Raw genomic sequence first — 25,955 nt, forward strand, 5'->3', positions numbered from 1 at the left:
GGAATAGCACCCTTTATTTAGGATTATTTCTGCTACATTTATATTTTAACGCCCTTCTTTAGTTTCATTTCGAAACCCTCTTCAAAAGTTTATTTTTTTTTTAATTTAATACTTTGGGTCACCTAAATATATTGAACCCCCCCCCCTCTTTTGTGCTAAAGTTTAGCTTGTACAATAATGCTTTGAGAATGAGGGCTTGTTTAGATGAATTTGCTTCATAGATCAGAATTAAACGATTTTTACCCAGAAATTCGTGTTTTTACCACACTTATACAGAAGTGTTTTAGAGCTTTAAAACAGGAACCCTTTAAAACAGAAGTGTTTCAAACAGTCATTTTTCAATACCTTGGTCACAAGACTAAATCATGAATAAATATGAACTAATCCTGCAGTAGCTAAACTGCCACAACAGTCAAGCTATGCCGTATGGATATGCATCATTTCAATGCCTCTTAACAATTAGGCAAAACATCATTTAAAAATTCTGCCGGAACACCTTCAAATATTATAGCAAATAACAAGTGCATACAGGGGTCAGACCCCACTTTTGAGAGTAACAGAGGATGGGGAGGGGGGGTCTGATTTTACACTTTTTTTGCAATAAAAAAGTATCTGTCTGATGATTCAGTCCTTGTTTCTTTGTCACGTCCCTAATTTTCCACTAGAATTGTAACTGAAAATTTCAGATCCTATGGATAGTTTTCAGGGAGACTCAATGGGTTTTTATGCGGTTCCATCATTTTTTAACGAGTAATTACCCGAGCCGTCTCATATTGGACATAAATTTCTGTACTTTAATCAGGCAATAAATTTCTGTACTTTTCTGTAAGGAGTTCTGGGTCCAGAACTCCTTAAAGTTTATACTAATAGATAGAAGACAGAGTAAATATTCCTCCAGATAAAAAAACAAAAAAAACTCGGGATATTTTGACTATTTTCCAAGTCACTAGGATAAAACCACTAAAAATGGGATTGTCTCAAACTCTTCACGATGCAAGATCACCATAAACATGCCCATAGATGTGTAATACAATAATGTGTAAATCATCCTTAAAATACAACAAAACAATTAAGGCATTTTTGCAGATGATACGGACATGAACCTACTGAATCATGCCGACGATATGCTCCTGATCAGTACCTCAAATCATTGTCCTACAAGCCAATATTAATCTTCTACTCAAGGGTTATGCAAATATCAGCATGAATCCCAAACCGAGTTTCTTGTTTTTGAGGCGTTATTGTCGCCTAAAACTTGACCCCATCCACAGTCTTTATTTGTTAAAACTGAGGGAGAGATGGTTCTTCCTGAACAGAAACTCATTTATCAAACAGTTCGTGGTAACGAACTGTAAGTAAGGAGCGACCCGGTTAAATGGTTACCGAAACTCTATAAATCGGAATTTTGATACCAATAGATACATCAAAAGTATTAGATTTAGATTGTAATTTCAAATATATAAGTTTCGTCAAGTTTAGTCTTACCTATCAAAAGTTACGCGCCTGAGAAAATTTGGCTTATTTTCGAAAAAGGGGGAAAGTCCCCATAAAAGTTATAGAACCTTAATGAAAATCACACCACCATATTCAGCGTATCAGAGAACCCTACTGTAGAGGTTTCAAGCTCCTATCTACAAAAATGTGGACTTTTTCACTTTTTGCCTGAAGAAAGATCACGGATGCGTGTTTATTTGATTTTTTTTTCCTTTTTCCCAGGGGTAATCGTATTGACCCAGTGGTCCTAGAATATCGTGAGAGGGCTCATTCGAACGGAAATTAAAAGTTCTAGTACCCTTTTTAAGTGACCAAAAAAATTGGAGGGCAACTTGGCCCCCTCCCAGGCTCATTTTTTTCCCGAAGTCACCCAATCAAAAATTTGAGATAGCCATGTTGTTCAGAATAGTCGAAAATCTAATTAATATGTCTTTCAGGATGACTTAATCCCCCACTTTTCACGGGGGAAGGGCTGCAAGTTATAAACTGTGCCCATTGTTTACATATAATGCTGGTTATTGGCAAGTATTCAGGCGTCTTCAGGAGGATTTTTTTTCTAGTGGGGAGTCGGGGTCAGAGTAGGGGATACGGGGGAGGATCTTTCCATGGAGGATATTTCCTTGGGAGAAGGGACATTTCTATGAAGGGGGCCAGATTTCCCAGCATTATTTAAAAAACGATCAGAAATTAAATAAAAAAAAACAAGTTTTTTTCAACTGAAAGTAAGAAGCAGCATTAAAACTTAAAACGAACAGAAATTATTACGTATATGAGGGGATTCGCCCTCTAGTCAATACCTCGCTCTTTACGCTACAGTTTTTTTAGTACTTTCAACAGAGCCATCTATTCCAATTAACCGGCCGTTATGAATGAGGGTTTCGTGATTCGTACGAAATTCGATCTTTAGACTAAAGAACGATGTCATTCATTGGGGTTAAACCCCCTAATGTATGTAATAAACAGATACGGATATATAAAATCGTTATGTGAGTTAATTCGTAAGTTATGTCAGAACAAAATTTCGAGAAAGCCATTTAGCAAAAAAAAAAGGAAAATTAATATGCTAATTTCGTTTTAATTATTCATGTAAGTTGAGCCAAAATCTAAGCTACATTAATTCAAAAACGTTCAGACATTAAATAAAAAAAACAAGTTTTTTTTACTGAAAGTAAGGAGCGACATTAAAACTTGAAACGAACAGAAATTACTCCGTATATGAAAGAGGCTGTCCCCTCCTCAATACCTCGCTCTTTACGCTAAAGTTTTTATTGTTTAAAAAAATAAAGTTGTGAGACAGAGTCAAACTTTAGCGTAAAGAGCGACGTGTTGAGGAGGGGAAAGCCCCTTTCATATACGGAATAATTTCTGTTCGTTTTAAGTTTTAATGTCACTCCTTACTTCATTTAAAGAAACTTAAAAAGATAATTTCTTAAACCACATTGGCCTGACATCACATAAAGAAAGAAAAACGAGCAAAAATGGGGTTTTTATAGGACAAATGAAGATACTAAAAGAACGAAGCGAATATTTCGAGAGAACAAACGCCTCTCTTCTTCAGCGCGAAACGAAACGATGTATCAATAAAAGCCAAAAATTAAAAGAATTAAAACCAACTACCTAAAAACCATAAAAGCGAGTTATTCGCCAATATCCGCGATTAGCACAAAATACAAAAAAAATGAACTCCCATCGACGGATACTAGCAAACAACTGAACAAGGAAAGGAATCAATTCATTCACTCGAAAAACAAAACGAACCAGCAATTAAATAAGTTGGAAAACTATGTCATTTGATTTCGGATTTTAATTAAGGCATTTCTTGAAGACACCCTTTGAGACCTAAGGGGTTGTTCACGTGTTTGATTAGATGATTGAGAAAGTGGTTCAAGGTTTATTTCAGGGATTACTAAAGTATCGGCTTCTCTTTTGAGAAAACCGAAATATGACTCGTTTATTCTTAAATCACCGGAATCTCTGTTTAAAGCTAGAACTAAATGTTGGTATTTATAAATTTCAACAGCTTCTCTGTAGTGCTGGAAAATACCTTTATCATTCGAAATAAGACTAGCTTGATTAAACAAAATAGTATGGTCTGGTTTTTCAAAAATGTGCTCTGCAAGGGCAGAGTCAAAATTTTCTGTTTTTTCCGCTTTTTAAGTGTATTATTAATTGAACTAGAGTGCTGAGTTAATCTATCCGTTAGTCGCTGATTAGTTCTTCCAATATACCAAAGACCACACGAACAAGGAATTCTGTAGACACCGGAGTTTTCACCTATCGGGATAGGGTCTTTTCCTTGATAAATTTGGGACCTGATAGTTTTTCTGGGTCTAGACCCAGAAAAACTATCAGGTCCCAAATTTATCAAGGAAAAGACCCTATCCCGATAGGTGAAAACTCCGGTGTCTACAGAATTCCTTGTTCGTGTGGTCTTTGGTATATTGGAAGAACTAATCAGCGACTAACAGATAGATTAACTCAGTACTCTAGTTCAATTAATAATACACTTAAAAAGCGGAAAAACCAGAAAATTTTGACTCTGCCCTTGCAGAGCACATTTTGAAAAACCAGACCATACTATTTTGTTTAGTCAAGCTAGTCTTATTTCGAATGATAAAGGTATTGTCCAGCACTACAGAGAAGCTGTTGAAATTTATAAATACCAACATTTAGGTCTAGCTTTAAACAGAGATTCCGGTGATTTAAGAATAAACGAGTCATATTTCGGTTTTCTCAAAAGAGAATCCGATACTTTAGTGATCACTGAAATAAACCTTGAACCACTTTCCCAATCATCTAATCAAACACGTGAACAACCACTTAGGTCTCAAAGGGTGTCTGCAAGAAATGCCTTAATTAAAATCCTAAATCAAATGACATAGTTTTCCAACTTATTTAATTGCTGGTTCGTTATGTTTTTCGAGTGAATGAATTGATTCCTTTCCTTGTTCAGTTGTTTGCTAGTATCCGTCGATGACAGTTCATATTTTTTGTATTTTGTTCAAATCGCGGATATTGGCGAATAACTCGCTTTTATGGTTGTTAGGTAGTTAGTTTTAATTTTTTTAATTTTTGGCTTTTATTGATACATCGATTTGTTTCGCGCTGAAGAAGAGAGGCGTTTGTCCTCTCGAAATATTCGCTTCGTTCTTTCAGTATCTTCATTTGGCCTATAAAAACCCCATTTTTGCTCGTTTTTCTTTCTTTAAATAAACTTGTTTTTTTTTTTAGTTAATCTTGGTAAAAACTACGGAGGCGATTTAAGAACCTCAAAGCTTCTCGTTGTCGACAAAGTTGTTTCCGGTCTAAGAATGAGGTATACAAAACTGGTAGCCTTAAGTTTAATCATAACAAACATATTTAATTTTGTTTGTTCTCAGAAGTTGCCCTCTCGAGTATATTTCCCCATATTTCCCCATAATGATGCTGGATTAGGCCTAGATACACAGATAAGCTTCGCATTCGTTCAGGCCTATGTAGCCTACCTAAAGTTTCTACTGGGCCTCCAATCGTATCTACGAAACACAATTGTTTTGGAAAAGTACCACATTGATGACCATGTTTTGTTTGTTCCTGAATTAGAAACGCGGTCGATAGAATAGCACCGAATCGTGTCCTTCCAAAATGCCATTGGGATTCCTCCTTGAAGTTTTAATGATAATTAATTTAGAAAAAATAACTCTCAGAAAAAAAGGTTTTGAAAGAAAAGTTAAGATTAAAACTAAACTACATTAAAACAAAAGAAGAGCAGATACAAATTCCTGCAAAAATTCAAACTTAAAACAACCCCAATTTACTCTCAAAGAATAATTGAAACCCAAACTGAACTGATATTAAAATAAATAATCGCGTCAAACATAAAGGTAGCAGGTATTGGTAAAAATGAATAATTAAATCCTAAAACGCATAAAAATTAAAGTGAGAACTCAAGTCCGACATAACACGAACAAAATGCACTACAAACAGAAATTGGATACTGCCCCCCCCCCCCCACCCTAACCATAAACTTTCTAAAGTCTATTGTACCATTTGCGTTTTGTTGAAGATTACATGTATCTTCAACAATGAAAATACATGTATTTTCAATTAATATATAACTATCTTAATTCCTGGAAATCTCCGCAATTCAAGATTTTGTTAACAATGAATGTTTTAGTTTTCAATGTTATAATTAAAAAAAAAACTAAAATTTATCTTGTTTCAGTAAAGCGCAAATAACACAATAAACTTTATAAGGTTTACGGTTAGGGGGGGGGGGTTGCAAACAAACTCCTGTTTATTATTACTTTCTTCGTTTTAAGTTTGACTTGATTTTTCATTTTAATTTTTACTTGATTTAAGATTTAATTGTTCGTCTATATCAATACCCGTTACCCTTAGGTTTGATGTGATTATTTATTTCAATTTCTGTTCGTTTTGGGCACTGTATATATAATTAGTTTATATTATATATACACCTATTTATATATACAGTGGTATGTATACCTATTATATATACAGTGGTTTTGGGTTTCAATTATTCTTTGACAATAATTTCTGTTCGATTTAAACTTGAATTTTTATATGACTTTATTTCTACTCGTCCTTAGTTTTCATATAGTTCTTTACTTTCTTTAAAAAAAGGTCTTTTAGGAAAGTTTCTTAAAATCAATTTCGGTTTGTTTTTGGTTGCCAAAGTTTTATTATTGGTTAATACAAAGTTATTATAAAGTTTTATAAGGCTTTTCAACATTCCCCTCAACCCACCCTGGACCTTTCAACTTAGAACACCCAGCCGTTCCCGAGGTATTGCTGATACACCCTTTTTGACAACCAGCATGCACATAGTAAGTTTTAATTTTGTTCACCATTCCTATTAACATCTCTTGAAAGTTATTCTTAAAACTCTAAGCCTTTTTGGAGATCGAAACATGCCCAGCTTTCCCTATACCAATCCCTATCTGCAAATAATGGAGAACTCGTATAATTTCCAGCCCCAGGGGATGTGGGGTTATGATATTCTCGGGGATAGTTATTAGACCTTTAGACTATTTGGAACGAAATGGCTGTTTCAAAATTCGATCGCACGTCGTTGGGGAAAGGGTTACTAAAAGGGTGTGAGGGGGGGAGGGGGCGTGCTTCCCTTCGTTCACTTTAACTCTTAAAAAAGGCATTAGAACTCCATTCTCAATCGCATGAGTCTCAACCACATGAAGTGAATCTGGAAAAAATAAAAAATAAAAAAAGCCTTACGGCTCTTTACTGCAACGCTATTACGTTACCTCTGATATTTGTGTCTTGCTGCAATTAAATAAATAAATAAAAAAAACTGAAACTGAAGAACTTTTTTCAACTGAAAGCAAAGAACAACATAAAACTTTAAAACAAACAGAAACTATTCCTCATATAAGGGGAGCTGACCCTTCCTCGAGCCTCACCCTGTACGAGTAAAAACTGAACTAAAAGTACTTCTCATTCAAAACCTTAAGTTTCAGGAATCGTTCTTCTTAAAGGACAGGGAAAAAATCAAACTTTTGCGTAAAGAGCAAGGGGCAGGAGCAGCCCCCTTAAATAGGGAATAATTTCTGTTCGTTTAAAATTTTAATTTTCCTCCTTACTTTCAAATGAAAAAAAAATGCTATTTCTATTTAATTCCTGACGGCAAAACCCCGCCAGCAAATCTCCGTCCCCCTCCCCATGTAAAGCTTCCCCGGAAAATTCCCAGCGGAAAATCTTCCTCGCCCCTGCAGAAAATCCCCCCTAAAAATTTTCTGAATATTTCCTGATAGCAAATACTATCAGAGGCAACGCTGTAGCGTTGCCTATAGTACAGGCTCCAATGTTTTATTAATATTATTTTTTCCCCAGGGGCACTTTATATGGAAGGGGTCGTCGTAAAAACTTCAAAGGGGGCTCATTCGATTTGAAATCGAGAGTTCTAGTGCCCTTTTTAATAGTCGAAAATGATTGGAGGACAACTAGCCCCCCCCCCACGCCCATTAATCCCCAAAACACTCCAAATTTTGATATAGCCATTTTGTTCAGGGTAGCTGATTTCTAGATCAAAAATATATTTTTGAGGAGGACACTTTCCCACAATCCACAGGGCCAGGATTTTATAGTATCCTCTGGAGGCATGTGAGGTTTTTATAGAAGGCGTTGTCGTAGAAACTTCCATAAAGAATCTATCTATTTGAAATTAAAGGGCTAGTGCCCTTTTTCATAGTCGAAAGTGATTGTAATGCAAATAGCCCCCCCCCCCACGCCCATCATTTCCCCAAACACATCCAATCAAAATTTTAAGAGAACCATTTTGTTCAGTGTAGTTGATTTCCAGATAGAAAATATATTTTTGAGGAGGACACTCCCCCACAACCTTCAGGGCAAGGGTTTTAAGTTATGCCCTGGGGGCATATAAGGTTTTTATAGAAGGCGTTGTAGTAGAAACTTCAAAAAAGGCTCATTCGATTGGAAATTCAAAGGGCTAGTGCCCTTTTTAATAGTCGAAAGTGATTGGAGGGCAACAAACCCCCCCCACGTTCATCAGTCCCCAAAACACATCAAATCAAAATTGTGAAACATCCAGTTTGTTAAGCGTTGTTGATCTCCAGATAGAAGAGGTGTTTTTTAGGAGGATACTCCCCCACAACCCTCAGAGCAAGAGTTCTAAGTTATGCCCAGGGGGCGCATAAGTTTTTATAGAAGGTGTTGTCGTAGATACTTCAAAAAAGGCTCATTCGATTAGAAATTCATAGGGATAGTGCCCTTTTAATAGTCGAAAGTGATTGGAGGGCAGCTAGCCCCCCCCCCGACGCCCCTCAGTCCCCCCAACACATCCAATCAAAATTTTGAGATAGCGGATAGAAAAGATATTTTTGAGGAGGACACTCCCCCACAACCCTCAGGGCAAGGGTTTCAAGTATGCCCTGGGGGCATATAAGGTTTTTATAGAAGGCGTTCTCGTAGAAACTTCAAAAAAAGATTAATCAATTTGAAATTCTAAGGGCTTGTTCCCTTTATAATATTCAAAATTGTTTGGAGTGCAACTAGCCCCCCCCCTCCACGCCCCTCATTTTCCTAAAACTAACCAATAACAATTTTGAGATAACTATTTTGTTAATCGTAGTTGATTTTCACATATAAAATATATTTTTCAGGAGGATACTTCCCCACAACCCTCAGGGTAAGGGTTGTAATTTATGTCCTGGGGGCATAAAAGGTTTCTGTAGAAAGCCTTCTCGTAAAAACTTAAAAAAAGATTAATTCGATCATAAATAAAAAAGAATTTTACCTTTTTTAATTTTCGAAGGTGTTTAAAGGGCAACTAGCCACCCCCAGGCCCATCATTCCCTCAAATGCATCCTATCAAAGTTTTGAGATAGTCATTTTGTTCAATATATTTGATTTTCACATAGAAAAGATGTATTTGAGAAGGACACTCCCCCACAGCCCCTAAGGCAAGAGTTTTAAGTTATCCCTTTGGAGCATATAAGGTTTTTTTTTAAAGAAGTCATTGTCGTACAAACTTCAAAAAAGGCTCATTCGATTGGAAATTCAAAGGGCTAGTGCCCTTTTTAACAGCCGAAAGTGATTTGAGGGCACCTAACCCCCCTCTCACGCCCACCTTTTCCCCAAACACATCCAATCAAAATTTTGAGACACCCATTTTATTCAACGTTGTTTTAAGGTCTGGAAATTAGGTCTTTGAGGATGACAACTCCCCCACAACCCTCAGGGCAAGGGTTGTAATTTAAAGATTCTCCGAATCCTTCATATTATTTTTTACGGAAGGGATACTCGTATAAGCTTCAGAGCGCGCTTATTTCATAGGAAATTGAAAGTTTTTGTTCACTTTTTAAGAGTCAAAAGAGATTGGAGGGCAACTAGCCCCCGCCCTCCTCCACGCCCTCCTCCACGCCCTAAATGCATCAGATAAAAAATTTTTTAAAAATAGTTGAAAGGTTAAGTAACAAAACTCTGGTGTCGACAAAACCCCCCAGGGCCCGGGGGCAGGAAGGGATTCTCGTATAAACTTCAGAGAGAATAACCATCTTGTTCAAAATAGTCCAAAGATCAATTAACTATGCCTATGGGGTGAAATAAGCCCCCAAATCTTTTGAAAGGGATGCTGAACACAATCTAAATACACTATGTGCCATGCTGGTCGTCGAGAGGGCGTATCAGCAATATCTCAGAAACGACCGAGGGTAATCAGTTGAAACTTTTTTAAAGAATAAATGAAACCCAAAACGAACAGAAATTGAAATAATTGATGACATCAAACATAAGGATAACAGGTACTGATATAGATGAATAAATATATTTTAAATGAATAAAGAATAAATTGAATATTCTAGTCAAACTGAAACGAACAAAAATTGCTTCAAGGCGGAGTTTAGTTACTACCCCCTTCCCTTTTCTCTAACTGGAAACGTTCTAAAGCCTGTTGCGTCATTTGAGCTTATTGAAAAAAATGTCTATGGTACACATTTTTTTTTAGTTATAATCTCGAAAAATAAGAAAATTGAAGTGAATAAACTTTCAATCGCTGAGTTTCCTGGGATTGATATAATTATATACTACATTATCCAGTTTATTTTCCATAGTACTTCCCAGTCATCTTGTTTATTATGAGGATTTATTTTTCATTTGTCGTCGATTGTTGGGAAAACAGAGCACACTGTTCAAAACATTGATAATTTCCAAGAGGACACAAATGACGCAATAGGCTTTAGAACATTTATGTTCATAGAAGAGGGAAGGGGGCAGAAAATAGACTCCTGCTTGAAGTAACTTTTGTTCGATTTAAGTTTGACTTGTATATCTAATTTAATCGTTACTCGCTTTATGATCGATTTATTCATCTATATCAGTATATGTTATCTTTATGTTTGATGTGATCATTTATTTTAGTTTCTATTCGTTTTGGGTTTCATTAATTCTTTAATTGTAATTTCTGGTCGTGTTAAATTTGAATTTTTATAGGAATTTATTTCTGCTGGTCTTAAGTTTAATATGACTCTTTACTTTTATTAAAAAAAAAAATTCGGAAAGTTTTTCTTTAATTATTCAGCGTACAAGGCCGATTCTTTTGGTGTATTAATCGTTTTAAAATAATCCTTTTAGAGTTTCGATTACTATTGGGCCGAGTCGCTCTTATACTTACAGTTCGTTACTACCAACTGTTTAATATGTTGTTTTTGTTCGATAATTAGAAGTTATATCAGTTTTATTTTGTGTTTCTGCGCTACGTTTTTTTTTATAATTTTTTGCAAGCGGGTTTACAATAAATTATTGTTGGTATTATATTATTTAGTCCATTTAATTTGTATATTATAGGGCCAAATTCTATGAATAAATTTTTTACAACTAGTCTAATAAATAATGATCTATTTGAACAGCACTAGTCAATAATGTATCAAAAGTGCATAGTTTCGAAGCAGTGCCATATCTGAATTTTCCTCTTATTTCTAATAAACCGTATAAGTATTTGACAGCCTTTATGCAAAACGATTTTAAATAGAAGGAATTGTGGCATCAATAAGAAGGGGAAACATTTGATCTCCCCAAACCCGTAGACTTTGAAAATACCTTCTTTTTGTGTTTTCATTGACAAATACCTTTTTCTTGTATTTTCAATGAAAAATGGTAAAACAGCAAAATTACCCCATTAAGAATTCGAAAAAGATGTTTTGCTCCCGCCCCTAAATTTTCACTAACTGACGCCATTGAGACGGATAACAGTAAAACTTGATATGTTATGTATCAATAAGACAAAAATAATTACTTCTGTTGTTGCGTTTTCTCAACCCTGTTTCCTTGCACTTCATTATTGGTTAGGAATATCCGTGAAAATCAAACATCATTTGGAAACATTTTGTGTAGGTACGTACCGTATACTTACTCAAGCAAAAAGTTTGAAGGACTTATGCCAACACTGGTCAGAACCCTACGTGGATGAAAACGAAACGCAATACAGGTCATTTCAGCAGAAATTTGGCTCATTTAAAAAAGGATTTTTTTTTTTAACCCGTTAAGATCCTTTAATATGTCAAGGCAAAAGGAATGGAAAGATCAAAAACCCGGAGAATGAATAACTTGAAAAGTGATAATAAAAAAAATGATCGCCAGAATGCAATACCCTGATTGAAATAGATTACCTACAATTTTTCTTATTCTGCCATCTATTTCAATGATCGCTTTCAATATTAATGTATTTCTATTTTGTATATTTTTAGATTACCAAATGACTTATGCCTTTATGAATCTCGGTGACTGAGGCACAAAATATCGGTTCAAGGAACTAACTTCACATTATTATGCTTATATTGAATATTAATGCTGCCAGCAAGGCGTGGTCACCTTTTTTTATTTTATCATATATAACGTCCGAAAAATCAAAAGCCTCAGCAGTTTATTTTTGGGTTAATTACTGATAACATTCTACAAGCAAAGAAAATGAAAGTAAGTTCTTTTCATGTCTTTACTACATGAGCCTAAGTACGAACAACGATGGAAGGAAGCACAGCCTCTTCGCAAATTTAACTAAGATTAAAACAACCACCAAATATATTTAACTACCAGCCACTATCTATTAATGTTCATGGATAACTCAGAATAGAGTTATGATCCTTCTTAGCTCCCTCCAAGTTGCTTGACGGCGATCCCCTAGACTGTATCAAGTAGCACGCGCTTTAACTGAAAGCAGTGTTTCAATTAACAGAACACTTTTGTCCCTGAGAATAATAGTGGATAGTTAAGAAAAAATGTGTTCATGTAAAAATTAAAAACCTTCAAACGAAGAAATATGGGGGAAATTGCCTTATGGGGGAGGGGTTGCATTAAGAAGTAACCATTCTTCATATCCACTAATTTTCAAACAAAACAAGCAAAATCCTGTTTCCTGTTTAAGTTACATGCCATCCCACATAACAGGGTTCTGAAATAATTAAATGTTGAAGTTTCAAGCAACGTTTTGTTACAACCCCGGGAAACACTCTTTTCACGGTACCAGAAAACTTTCTTTTCTGAATATATAGCTTTATTTCTTGAAATAAAAAGTTATATTTTTACAGTAATAAGTTACAACAATCTCTTACCCTCATCTTGCAGCCCCGCTATCTTTCTACACAACGTTAAAAATAGTGCCATTTTAAACTTATTGGAACCTGAAGCCTGAATCCTCGGACCAAAAGTCAAAACTAATTTTAAATAGCATTTTTTCACTAGACATTATGCTTGGTAGATTGTCCGGTCTATAGTCTTTCCCCTAAAATTTGCCATAAATATCGGAGAACCAGGCTAAAAATATTGAGGTCTCATGTTTGGCGTAAATTCTGGTGACCAAAAACGTCCCAATAACGTGAATAAAAAACGAAAAGCTATTTAAAATATTTGATAAATCTCTTTTTCACTCAAACTTTAAGCAGCGATCCCAAAAAGAGCAAGTTGTATCCTTCTAAAATTTGCCATAAATATCGGAGAAAAAAAATAAAAACAGCTAGTTCTCCTGTCTGGCGTAGATTCTGGTGTCCAAAAAACGTCCCAAAACGTGAATTAAAATCGAAAAACTATTTGAAATATCTGAAAAACCTCTGTGTCACTCAGATTTTAAGCAGCGATTTCAAATAGAGCAAGTTGTATCCTTCTTATCCCATTTTACTAAGGTTATTTTATCATGAGTTTTATTTACTTTGTAACTGCAAAAAAAAAAAAAATCATAAATCCTATTAGTTTTAGAAGGTTCAAATTAGAAACGTTGAAATTAAATTTTAGCAAAAAGCATTTAAGTTTGTAATTTACAATTACCTCGTTAATATGATAATATCCTCCAGAGTAAAAAGCGAGAGGCAGATACCTTATAGAGAAACCAGGAATACATTGAGAATATAAAAATTGTAAAACTTAAGATGAAAATACAATTTTTCTGGTAAAGCGCCCTCGGGACAAAATGCATACTGGCTTGTCCATACTTCCAAATTTTCTGCAGGTACCCTTGATACTACATGTTAGTATACAAAAATTCTACACAATTCAAGCTTGTCAATATGAACTTATTTAGGAGGGGAAGGGCATACATTCGAAAAAGGGAAACGCTAAGCGATCTATATTTGGACAATGCACAAGAAAACTTAAAAATAACCAATGTTTTTTGTTACCACGAACTGTTTGATACTTCGCCGTCAGGCAGGACACACTAATCTGTATCTAAGCACCGTTTTGTCTTACTGCTCATTTTCCCTTGTCTTAATGGTTTATATTGCTCTATTCTGCGATTTGTTTCCAGGATCCATCTCTGTTTTGTAAAAGTTTGTAACATATTATTTCTAATTTATTTGTTTTTGTTTATACTTTACGCTACTTGAACTAATGATCATGATAGACCATATTCCAGTCCAGTACCACGGCGCGAATTAACTGCTACCAGTCTTCCTTTTTATCATCATCATCATTGTTTACATAACTTTTATGATCATTAATTTATATGGTCGATGGCGAAGTTTATGTCACAATCATAAATCATTAACCTTTGTTAATAGAACACTTATTTTCGTCTTACTATTTTCTGTGAAATTTTATTACAAGGGTATGTTGCAATTCCTGTCCTGATAATGGTGGAAGACTCGGATTGGGAGGGGGGGGGGTGAATTCAAATTGGTCTGCTAATAGGACTGAGCTCACTTACAGAACATAGGGTCACCCGAACTGACGTAAGGAACAGGACCCGGGTTGCTAGTGTAATTACAGTAAAGAAAAAGTTTAGAAGAAAAATGTTGAGTTGGAAACAGTCAAATTAGAAATATAAAACAAAATATCTTAACTAGTTCATAGACAATAAAGTAAACAGATAAACATGTAGCCTTTTTTAAACGAAGATGGCAGGGAGAGACTAAACCGCCGATCCTATTCCCTTGCTTACGCGTATTTGAACTATAGGTTCAAAAAAACATAAGAAGAACTTTGCAACACAGACATCCAACACCATTCTCAATTTTTTCACTGGTTGACATTCGATTTAACGGCTTTACATGAAAAGCTGTGGAAGCTCAGTGCCCACCAGTGCTCCCGCATACTGTTTTTCAAAATCTCATCCGTGAGAAATAGAATCAGGAATAAAAATATTTTAATCGAAATACAATTGGCCCTATGAGTTGCTCCAAAGAAAATCAGAAAGACATTTTTATGTCCCTGCATAACATACTATGATGTGGTATTCTAAGAATTGTATGAGTTATTCATCCAAGCAAGTAGTTATTCACTCTGCTTTACTTCAGACCACATGATTACCTAAATAGATTTTATTACTGCGTGACATTCCAATTGTCTGTTGCAAAAACAGAAAACCCACAAGGCAATGGCTATTTTTATCTTAGATATTATTGTTAACTAAATATTAAATTATGTATGCTCATTTTTTACTATTGTAATTATAAAAGGAAAATTAAATTATTGAGGAAATTACAACAAAATATATTATTGTTATGTGTCATCAATCAAGAATCATCCACAAGTCTAATAAGCAAATGCTTAATACAAGGTATTTTGGAAATACAAACACTGGGACATACGGATAGCTGCATCTTTTGTGCTAGTATTGGGGAAGTTTATATTAAAGATAACAATGATCAAACCTTTCAATCTGAAAAATTCGGAAAACTCTTTGAAGATATGAAAAAATCCCTTGATAATTTAATCATCCATTGAAAGTTTGTACCCCTAGATGAAACAAAGTCCATTCCAAGAAAAGGTTTCCACTGACACGGTCAAGGTTTCCATAGCCGCAAGTAGAAAAGAACCAGGCTTGACGTCTTTGGTTATATACAAGTTTTCCAGATTTATCTATTGATTTTAGGTACTCATCGTTTGTGCTTTGATTGGGGCCACATTTGCTGCACCTCAGCAATACCCGAAGCCAGAATACAAGCCAGATTATAAGCCAGTTGAGTACAAGCCTGCCTACAAAGCAGCTGACGTAAGTATACAATTTACTTTCTTCTTTTTCAAAGAATATAGCTAGCATCAAAAAACCCTATCTGCTTTTAACGGTCTCTTGAATGATTTTTACGGATTTCTTGTACGTACTTGAGCCTCTGATTAAGTATATCTGGATAAAAGGAAGAACGACTAGATCTAAGTAACTAGTATAGCCTGACGTTTTGCAGCAACCTTTGATCGGCTAATTAAAAAAATTATTTTACAAGAAACACCTTGCTTTTGTTTCTTCGCCATTGATTGAGTGCTTAAGTTAGATTTTGCTTACCCCTTCGGAATTTTTGTCAGAAAATAAATAAAAACAGGAGAAAACTAGTGTTGCTCACGCAACGTAATTCATTCCTGTCTTGTTTAACTAATTTTCAGAAACTAACATAATTAAAACAACAAAATGAGTCTGCGGACAGAAATTTATATCAGGGGTCCACATTTCGGGATTAGAGTGCCAAATTTAAGACAGATTCAAAACAGGCAAATTATACGAGATACTGAAAGTGGCTGGAGTGATCGCAAGAATTTTGCAACTTCGTGAGAGCCAGAGCTCATAGGCTTCCCCTGCTTTGGTACCCGTAACAAACCCGCTCTGCTTCCAAAGCAGTCTGCCAATTATTTGACTGTAAAAGACTTTTTTACTCAAAATAATCTCTATAAATATATGAATAAAGAAACAAACTCTTGCAAGCCCTTCAAATTTCTCTAGCAAAATTACCATATTTGTTTTCATTATTTTTAACTTAAAAGGTTTCATGATTGTAAAGGAAAATTGAACACAAAAATATTTATTGGAAAATATATCCGATTAGTGGTTATTAGTTCACACTTGGTTCAACAGATTACTTCTTGAAATAACGGAAGAAACTATCCTTGTCCACAGCAATCCTATCGTTACCCATAACTTATCCAACTCCTTGTTAAATGAGAACGAGAACGAAGTCATCATTTATCACCGATCCCGGTAGAAACCACAAAAACTTCTCATAGAAATAAATAATAGTAGTCATGACAGAAACTAAAAAAAAAAAAAATAAAAAAAACTTATTCTTTCAGAAGAACGTAAAAGCTTGGCTCTCATTAATTCCGATGAGTATTTGTCTCCCGTTAATGCGATAGTTCTTGTTTAACACTTTTGCATCCAATTTGCTTAGCTCGCTCGCAATCAGTACCTTTCCAAATCCACATATTAATAAAGAATATTACTACTGTTTTGAAATTCCGACTCACTGAGAGGTTGGAATGACACAAATTTTCAAAGAATCAAGGAAACCGTTGTATCAATTATGTTATGATTTTTTCCAGAAATGTTTGCTAATATAAAATCAGGCTAATTTAAAAGAAGTAAAAGGGTCCCGGAAGCTTGTTCAAATGAAGAAAAAGTTCCAACTTGAGACAAGAAAAACACGCTTCCACTCTATTTGATCGGTCTCTATATTTCCATGGAATTGAAGTTTGGATGCCGCAAGTCAGTAATATATGAATCAAATGTAGATCTTTATTAATGTATGAGGCAATATAAAAAGAACTAGAAAAAACGCATACTACAAACTATAGAAATGCTAACTAGATTTTTCAATACAATATTTTCTATGGGAGTTCATCTATGGATTTTGAAATTATTCCATTATTTTTATATCGTTCAATAGCATTGAAAAATTAAAAATATTCAAATATTTTTTCTTTACAGTATAAATATGAATACGCCCCATATCAATTTGCCTGGACGGTTAAGGACGACTACACCTACAATGACTACGCTCAAGAGCAGGTCACCGACGACAAAGGATATACCAAGGGTAGCTACAGAGTCCTCCTTCCAGATGGACGTGTCCAGACTGTAACCTACACTGCTGACGCCTACAGCGGTTACAATGCTGATGTTCAATACACTGGTGAGGCTAAATACCCCGAATACAAACCAGCCTACAAAGCTGCTTACCCTGCTCCAGAATATAAAGCACCAGCCTACCCTGCACCAGCATACAAAGCGCCTTCTTACCCTGCTCCAGAGTACAAGGCACCTTCTTATGAGCCAAAATATTAGATATTTATAAAATTTATTAGCGATTATTTTTTTACAAGAATTAAAATTATCATACCGAGAAATATTGGCTTGTTTTGATATACCATTATTTTTCCGGAACATTATTTGAGAGGTGGAAGGGGGGGGGGGTTGTCAACTTCTCTGCTTTCAAGGAAGGACATAAACACAGCTGGAAATACTTATTCACTTATCTTCGATTTTGCCAAAAACACTAAAGCTACGTTTGGATTACATTCATTTTTGATAGCGAAATGCTTTTAATATGATACATACTATATTTTTTATATATTAATATATAAATACATAATATACATAATATAATACAAAAATACATAATATATTTTTTCATATTAATGGGTTACTAGCATAGGCCTACCCGTCGAGCGTTTCTCAAAATAAATGAAATTCAAGGGAAATTCCTCCACAGAAAATTCCTTCCAGCGGAAAACTCCCCCTCTGCGGAAAATTTCACCCACAGAAGATTCCCCCCGGGAAACTCTCCCCTAAGGAAATTTTCTCCCACGGAAAATTCTCCCACTTATTAATAAAGATCGTATTTTCAAATTTAAAAGTATTTGTAAAATTTCCCCCCCCCCCACCCGCCGACAATTCTCCCCCGAAAATTTATCTTCATTGAGGAATCGAGCCCATAAATCGAAAAACACGATAATGCTCCGACTCAATACACACGAACATCGATCTTTTTTCAAACGTCAACCTTCTTACAGTAGAGTTAATCCCAGACTCAAAAAAGTTGTCTGTTACCCTCGATTTATATAAATTACCTAATTCATTTATTTTGGTTGTTTGTGCAAAGAGTCAGAAAAAGATATGCACATCGAATTCATTTTAATACGGAAAATAGGATATTGATTTATTTTCAGTTGCATTTGAAGTTTATCCCTACTAACCCTTTATAAGAAAAAAAAGTCAAAGTAAATGTAGCTGTTTTCTATTTTTTGCTTCAAAGATTTATTAAATAAATCGGTAACACTCCAAATAAATGCAGCATCTCAGCACTTCAACTATGATAAAACGAATTAGCCTACCAGCTATCATAGGCAGCGCAATAGCGCTGCCTAAGTAAAGAACGATGTAGGCACAATGTATTATTTATTTATTTTTTCTTTAGACCAGGGCCCTTCGTATCGAAGGAGTTGTCGTAGAAACTTCGAAAAGGGCTCATTCGATCGGAAATTGGAATACAAAAAATACAAATGAATGTGCATTGTCAGTTTAATATACATATACTGATATTTAGTAATCAAAATGTTAATATTATTTGATTTATTAAAGTTATAAAATTAAAAACATTTATATTTTTTCAGTAAAGTGCAAATTTTGTTCTGGCCTTTGAAAGACATAGGGGATTTTGAGCCCTACTCATGTTAATTTCTGCTCGTTTTGAGTTTGACTCAGTTATTTATTGTAATTTCTGTTCGTTTTGGGTTTCATTTATTTGTCGATGCTGATTTGTGGTAGTTTCGCCCTTGGTAGATTATTTGATTTAATTTTTGCTCATTTTTGGTTTAATGGAGTTCTTTACTTTTCTTTGAAAAACTTATTTTGTAAAAAAAGTCTTTTTAATTAATTTCCCAAATAGCAATCATTTATATGGAATTCCCAATTCGAATTCCATACTATACAGTCAATATTTATAGTGCGCCAACAGAAAAACAGAGAGCTTATTCGTAGAATATGTTGCGACTAGAAAACTTTTTATGGAAGAAAAACTTCCTTATTTTCCAATAAGCAACATGAAAGGTAAGTTCTGACAGAAGGCGGTATATTTAGTCAAGCAAAGACGACACACGATGTCTGCATGTGAGTTCTGGCTGGTACGGGTCGTTGAAAGCAAAATTATATGAAGTTTTCCAAGAAAAATTCTTGAAAAGAAAGAAAAATCCTTTGAACAATTATTTAAATAGAAATACCAAATGTGAATTTTTACTAGTGCATAAAGAGGAACCTTCTAGTGGTTTTAGAAACAATTTAATTAGCTGAAGAAAGACATCTTTCAAATGGAATTCAAAATAGAAGGGGACTGAATTTTCAACTCCATGACAATACTTTCTTATGAAACGACGCGATGCGGTTGCTGAGATGAAAGTTGACTACTGTCAGAACCTAACTTCAAAGGGAGTACCGTTAGAAATTGGACTGAAAGTAAAAGAGCGCGATCAAAATTGTAATAAATGACAATTTTCAAATCAAACTCTGAAATGAGAAAAATGATGGCTTGAAAATAAGGGTAACAAAATAAGAGACCTGCGAAAAATTAGCAATAAGGAGTAACAAATATCTTTATATCAAATTTTAACAAACAATATAGAATATTGATTTTTATATTTGATAAGCAATCATGATGATATATTATTGAACTTCATAGGCCTACTTATATTAAATTTTTTAAAATGTAGCTATTGTTTTTTTCAATTGTAATCAACTATTATTATATAATCATAACAAATCCGAATTTTAAGTAATATTCAGTTGATATTTATATTTGACAAGCAATCATGATGATGATATGTTATTGAACTTCATACTTAAATTAAATTAAAATAAATGTAGCTTTTTTTTACAATTGTACTCAATTATTATATAATCATAATCATTCGAATTTCAAGTAATTTTCAGTCGAATCATATGACAACGATAATTTATTTTATTTCATTGAGGAGTAAACTAGGAGCAAGAGCAACACTAAGAAGGAAGGCCCTCGCTCACAGCCATGGGTTGCTTATTGTGTTGCTAATGCTCTCTTAGAAGCATCCTTGTTCAGCATCGGTTTGCTAAGTGGAGTTATGCTAGGGCTCTTTCAAAGGCTAATTCTTAGGACGGTGAAATTTTAATAGTGCGTGGCAATCAGTAGGCCCGATTCATAGCCAATTCAAGTGTGACAATCGGTAGGCCCAGTCTCGGTAACAAGGTACCTATGAAATGGACAATCTCGCCAAATAGCAAGGACAATACTGAACTGTTTAGGTTTACATAGTTTAGATATTCATTACCTTCAATACCCACTACCATATTATTAAGGAAGGATTTATTACTAAAACAAAGTAATTAACATTAAAAAAAAATATTTTTCTACCTTCCCTAAAAAGCAAGGCTTGTCTGTTGGAGACGTAAACGAAATAAAGGAATTGAGAGAAAAAATGGGGGGGGGGGGAATTGTGATAGAATTTACAATAAAACCATATTTCCTTTTAAATTATATTTATTTTTCGTTGTGATTGGCGGAAACACTAGGTAGAAACATTTGCTACCTGATCAAAGGGGCAGGCAGAAATTTTCTTAGAGCGAATGGTAAGCTTGCAGTGGGGAGGTTAATTTTTTTTTTTTGTTTAGTTAGATAGCTGCTATATTTGTTTGAACCAATAACAAAACAGTAAATTGTAAAAAAAATATTTGATCTCCCACAGAGGAAGTTCTTCCCTTTTGGACGTCCTTGCATCAGATAAGGTCAATTTATATCAAAATCTGTTATGAAAATATTCGTCCAAATAAATAAATTTTTATCGAATTCAAGCACCAAAATTGAACCCACCATCGTTTCATAAACTGGCTGAGGGAATTTAGAACCCCTAGCTCCAATAACAAATTTTAGCAATTGTTCTTCTAGCAGCTTTGCCACAAATGGATGAAAATGTATTTTCAAATAAAAATCATTATTTCAAATATTTTTTTGCGATATTCTTCAAGCAGAAATCATAGGCAGCGCAATAGCGCTGCCTAAATAAAGAGCGATGAGGGCAGAGTGTACTATCTTTTTTTCTTCTTTTATTTTAAACCAGTGCAATTCGTATTGGAGTTGTCGTAGAAACTTCGAAAGGGGCTTATTCAATTGGAAATTGAAAGCTCTAGTGCCCTTTTTAATAGCCAAAAGTGATTGTAGGGCAGCCAGCCTCCTCCCCCCCCCCACCACCAGCGTCCATCATTTCCCCAAACACATCCAGTCAAAATTTGAAATGTCTTTTTTTTCCGCGTGGTTGAAAGGTCTGGGAATTATATCTTTATGGATCACATTTCCCCCCAGCCATCAGGGAAAGGGTTGTAAGTTATACCCCAGGGGCATATAAGGTTTTAATGGAAAGGGTGGTCGTATAGACTTCGGAGGAGGCTCGTTAGATTCGAAATTAAGAGTTCTAGCGCCCTTTTTAAGAGTCAAAGTGACGGGGGGTAGCTACCCGCCCGCCCACGTCGTATTTTACCAAAATGCATCCAATAGAAAATTTGAAATAGCCATTTGTTCAATAATAAAGTCCAAAAATGAAATAAAAAGACCTTTGGGGTTGACACAAATCCCCAGAGTCTGAGGCAAAGGTTGTATGTTATGCCCCGAGGGCATATAGGATTTTTATGGAAGGCTTAATCGTGTGAACTTTAAAGGAGGCTTATTTGACTGGAAATGTGTAGTTCTAGTTTCCGTTTAAGAGTCAAAAGTGATGGAAGACAACTAGCCCCCCCCCCCCTTCCTGACATCCTCTTTTCCCCAAAAGTATCCGATCGAAATTGTGAGATAGCCATTTTGTTCACAATTGTCCAAAGAACATATAACAATGTCTTGAGAGTGAACACAACTCCCCCAGCATCCAGGGGCAAGGGTTGTAAAATATGCCCCGGGGTATATAGGGTTTTTATGGAACGGGTGGTCATTTAGACATCGCATCGGATGGGGCTCATTTAATTAGAAGTCGGAATTTCTAATGCCATTTTTAAGAGTCAAAAGTCATTGCAGGGCGACCAGCCCAAACCCCCCCCCCCCACCCCCAAGCCTTTCCTTCCGCAAAACACATCCGATCAAAATTTTAAGACAGTTATTTTGTTCAGCATTGTTGAAAGGTTCAGCAATAATGTCTTTGGGGATGTCAACCTCCCCTCAGTCCTCAGGGCAAGGGATGTAAGTTAGGCACATTGTTCATGTTTCCATATAGTATATGTTATTGAGAAAGGTATGCATGGTTGCACTTTACTTTCCAAAAATACGAAGGCTATTCAGACGAGCCTTTAAAAAAATGTTGAGGGCAGTGTTGAATTAAATCAAAACACGTTGTGTGTATACGGATTGTCAAAAGGACGTAACTCAGGAATGACTGAGTATATTAATTTGGAACTTTCAGAAAATCATAAAGGAGATGACCAAAAAGGTAATATTTGCAAGCTGCCACTGCTACTACAACTACCACCACTACTACTAAAACACTACTTCATTTACAATATTGAGGGGAAATTTTTATTAGATCAAAAGATGCTATGCGCATGCACACTTTCAAAAGAGCGTATCTCAAGAGTTGGTTCGGGTATGAAGTTGGAACTTTCAGAGAATACTTAAAGGGGATGACCAAAAGGCATTATATGCACGCTACTACTAATACTACTATCACTGCTTTATTTACTACTACTACTACTTCAAATACTAATTGTATTGCAACTACTTGTAAAGGAGGTCCTAGATGGTCAATCATTTTGATCAAAAGTTTCTGTCAATTCGTTGACGTGTGCTTGGATTCATCTTCAATCGACCCTACAATCAGCCCTTCAATCTCAACCAAAGCTAATCTAACACACAGTTTACGATCAAAATGATTGAGTCATTCAAACTTTCTATCAATCACCGTCAACGCTTGACTCAAGCGTCAAACAGGTTCCTAGACAGTCAATCATGCTTGAGTCAATCGACTGACGGAAGCTTTTGATCAAAATGATTAACCGTCTAGGGCCTCCTTAAGGCTAAGAGCAGTGAGATGAAAATTTGAAGAAAGCAGAAAAAGAAGAAAGCAGTAAGATGAAAATATGAACATACAGGTTATCAAAAGGACGAATCAGCAATGTCATAGCAATGACTAACTGTATTAAGTTGAAACTTCCAGGACTTGATGAGAGGGATGCTCAGCTGACCAAAAGACAATATGTTAATACTACTGCTGCTACTAGTACTACCGCTGTTACTATTAATACTACTACTAGTAATATTTTAATACTGCTACTGTGACAACTGTTAAAACTATTCCTAAGGATATGATGATGAAATTTTCAAGGAATTATGAGGGGGGGGGTGAACTGAATCACAACACTCCATCTGTATGCAAGTTGTCAAAACGGCATAACAGCAATATCTTAGGAACAGTTTGGTATGCGAAGTTGAAAATAACAGGGCTAGTTGTGGAAGATTTTGAACTAAACAAAAGAAAATATTTGCATCCTAATGCTACTGCTTCTACTCATACTACTACTACTGCTACTATTATTACTACTTCAACTACTACTCCTGCCACTAAAGCTAAGCCTACTACTACTACTGCTGCTATTAAACTAAGGGTACTAAGGCGAAACATTTTGGATATAATGAAACTGTATGGAACTAAATCGAAACAAACTATGCCCACACAGGTTCTCAAGAGGACGAATCAGAGATATTTCAGGAACGGTTGATGGTATTAATTTGAAACTTTCAGAATGTGTTGAAGGGGAAGTGGAAGAAACCGAAGATGCTATGCGAATACTGCTACTAATACTATTACAACTATTGCTATTACGCAAGCAAAGGGTATTAAGGTGAAGCTTTTAAGGAATATTCAGGTGGACGTTGAACTAAATCAAAACAAACTATGAGTATGTATATTTTCGAAAAGGTGACAAAGCAATATCACAAGAACAGCTTACATTGTTAAGTTAGACCTTTAACGGTACGTTGTGGCGGATTTTGAACTAGCCAGAAGGCACTATGCGTATACTATTAATACTAACAATACAGTTACTATAACCCGAATGACGCTAAGGGTAATAACGTGAAACCTTTAGCGAACGTTTAGGGAGAGTTTCAATTAAATGAAAAAACTACATGTATGCAGGTTTTATAAAGGGTATATAAGCAATATCATAGGCAGTGTCGCTCTATAATAGCCAGAAATATCCTTATAACTTTTAAAGGAGCTAATTCGATTCAAAATTAAAATTTGTAGTGTCCTTTTTAACAGTAAAAAGAGATTGGAGGGCAAGCAGCCCTCCTCCCAAGCCCATTCATTTCCCAGAGATATCCATTTAAAATTTTGAGACAACAATTTTCTTCAGCTAGTAGAAAAGTTCAGCAGCTATGTCTCTAGGGATATTGGATGTGTCAATCCCGACAACTAAACAATTGACCCACTATGCTTTAGAACTAAATGTTGCTTTAAAAATAAATCGAAAGGCACAGTGTGTATGGTTGCCAATTAGAACCTTTAGCAATAAATCGAGAACGACTGGGGGTATTAAGTTGAAACTTTCAGGGCTATTACTATAACTACTACTGCTCTTACAATTTAAATAAATCAAAAGAGTATAAGAGTATCCAGGTAGCCAATGAGCATAAATAGAATTTCTTTGGGAATGATATTAAGTTTTATTTTTCAGATCAACTTGAGGAGGTATAAACTTAAATTAAAGAATACTACTTATGTCAAGATTAGAAATGCTGAAAAAGTTTCGCCAACTTGCAAATAGCAAGCAAAAATATGAATTCTTATAGAAAAAAAAGTATAAAATATTTTTTTTCCATGAAAAAGAGTTTTTCAATAAAAACAAACAGAAATCAATTTAAAAACTTTTTCCGGAAATGAAGTTTTTAAAAGAAAAGTAAATAGCTCCACTAAGCCAAAAATGAGCATAAATAAAGTCAAACAACCTTCCAAGCGTAAAACTACAACAAATCACCATCAATAAATAAATTAAACTCAAAACGAACAGAAACTATAATAAATAACCGAATCAAACTGAAAACGAGCAAAAACTAGCATGAGTAGGGCTAACAACCTCCATGCCTTCTCACGACCAGAACAGAATTTGCACTTTACTGAAAACAAAATGCATTTCAAATGTTTTCACTTTTTACTTTAAGAAATAAAAAATTATTAAAATTTTAAGGAATAAATAGCAGCACATGTATATTAAACTGACAATCCACGGTCACAATTTTTGCTCGTTTTGAGTTTGACTCGGTTGTTTATTACAATTTCTATTCATTTTGAGTTTTATTTATTTAGTAATGATGACTTGTGGTATTTTTACGCTTGGAAGGCTATTTGATTTTATTTATGCTCGTTTTTGGATTAGTGGAGCTATTTACTCTTCTTTGAAAAACTTGTTTTGTGGAATAGTTTTTCAAATTAATCATAAAAAAAGTGGTAATAATTCTACATTAATGTAAATAAAAATTAAATAGAACGTGGGTCAAGAAAGAGTTTGAAGGGGAAAAGATTCAATAATGACAACGAAAACAAGAGGAGCTAATTCCATGTCAGGATGTGACCTCACAACCACACTAAACACAACTAAGATAAATTTAACCTTAGCCAAACCTCAGCAGACATAAGAATAAGAAAAGTTCATTGGAAAGTCTGGCGAACAAACATTCTCCCCGCTTTTTTTTCTCTCTCTCTCTTTGGAATTCGTAAGTTAGAATATTTCA

The 25,955-nt window shown here is 34.9% G+C and overlaps 2 protein-coding genes and 1 long non-coding RNA gene across 3 annotated transcripts in view; 1 reads left to right on the forward strand and 2 right to left on the reverse strand.

Annotated features, from left to right (window-relative positions):
* The window catches only part of PolH (DNA polymerase eta), a 419,141-nt gene that overhangs the window by 326,772 nt on the left and 66,414 nt on the right, over positions 1–25,955 (reverse strand). The window lies entirely within an intron of this gene.
* On the forward strand, positions 11,872–17,565 carry LOC148949485 (cuticle protein 19-like). The gene is made up of 3 exons (XM_089093505.1): positions 11,872–11,937; positions 15,326–15,445; positions 17,147–17,565. The coding sequence occupies exons 1-3, from the start codon at positions 11,932–11,934 to the stop codon at positions 17,501–17,503; spliced, it is 483 nt and encodes a 160-aa protein (XP_088949631.1). The 5' UTR covers positions 11,872–11,931; the 3' UTR covers positions 17,504–17,565.
* Positions 19,480–25,955, reverse strand: part of LOC148949486 (uncharacterized) — a 36,865-nt gene continuing 30,389 nt past the window's right edge. Inside the window, exon 2 of the long non-coding RNA XR_016142138.1 lies at positions 19,480–19,663. This is a non-coding gene — a long non-coding RNA (uncharacterized LOC148949486). The remainder of the gene's footprint in view (positions 19,664–25,955) is intronic.

This window comes from Artemia sp. Qi Xiang Cuo, chromosome 8, assembly GCF_049724085.1.
Source record: "Artemia sp. Qi Xiang Cuo chromosome 8, ASM4972408v1, whole genome shotgun sequence".
In the NCBI taxonomy this organism is placed as follows: Eukaryota; Metazoa; Arthropoda; class Branchiopoda; order Anostraca; family Artemiidae; genus Artemia; species Artemia sp. Qi Xiang Cuo.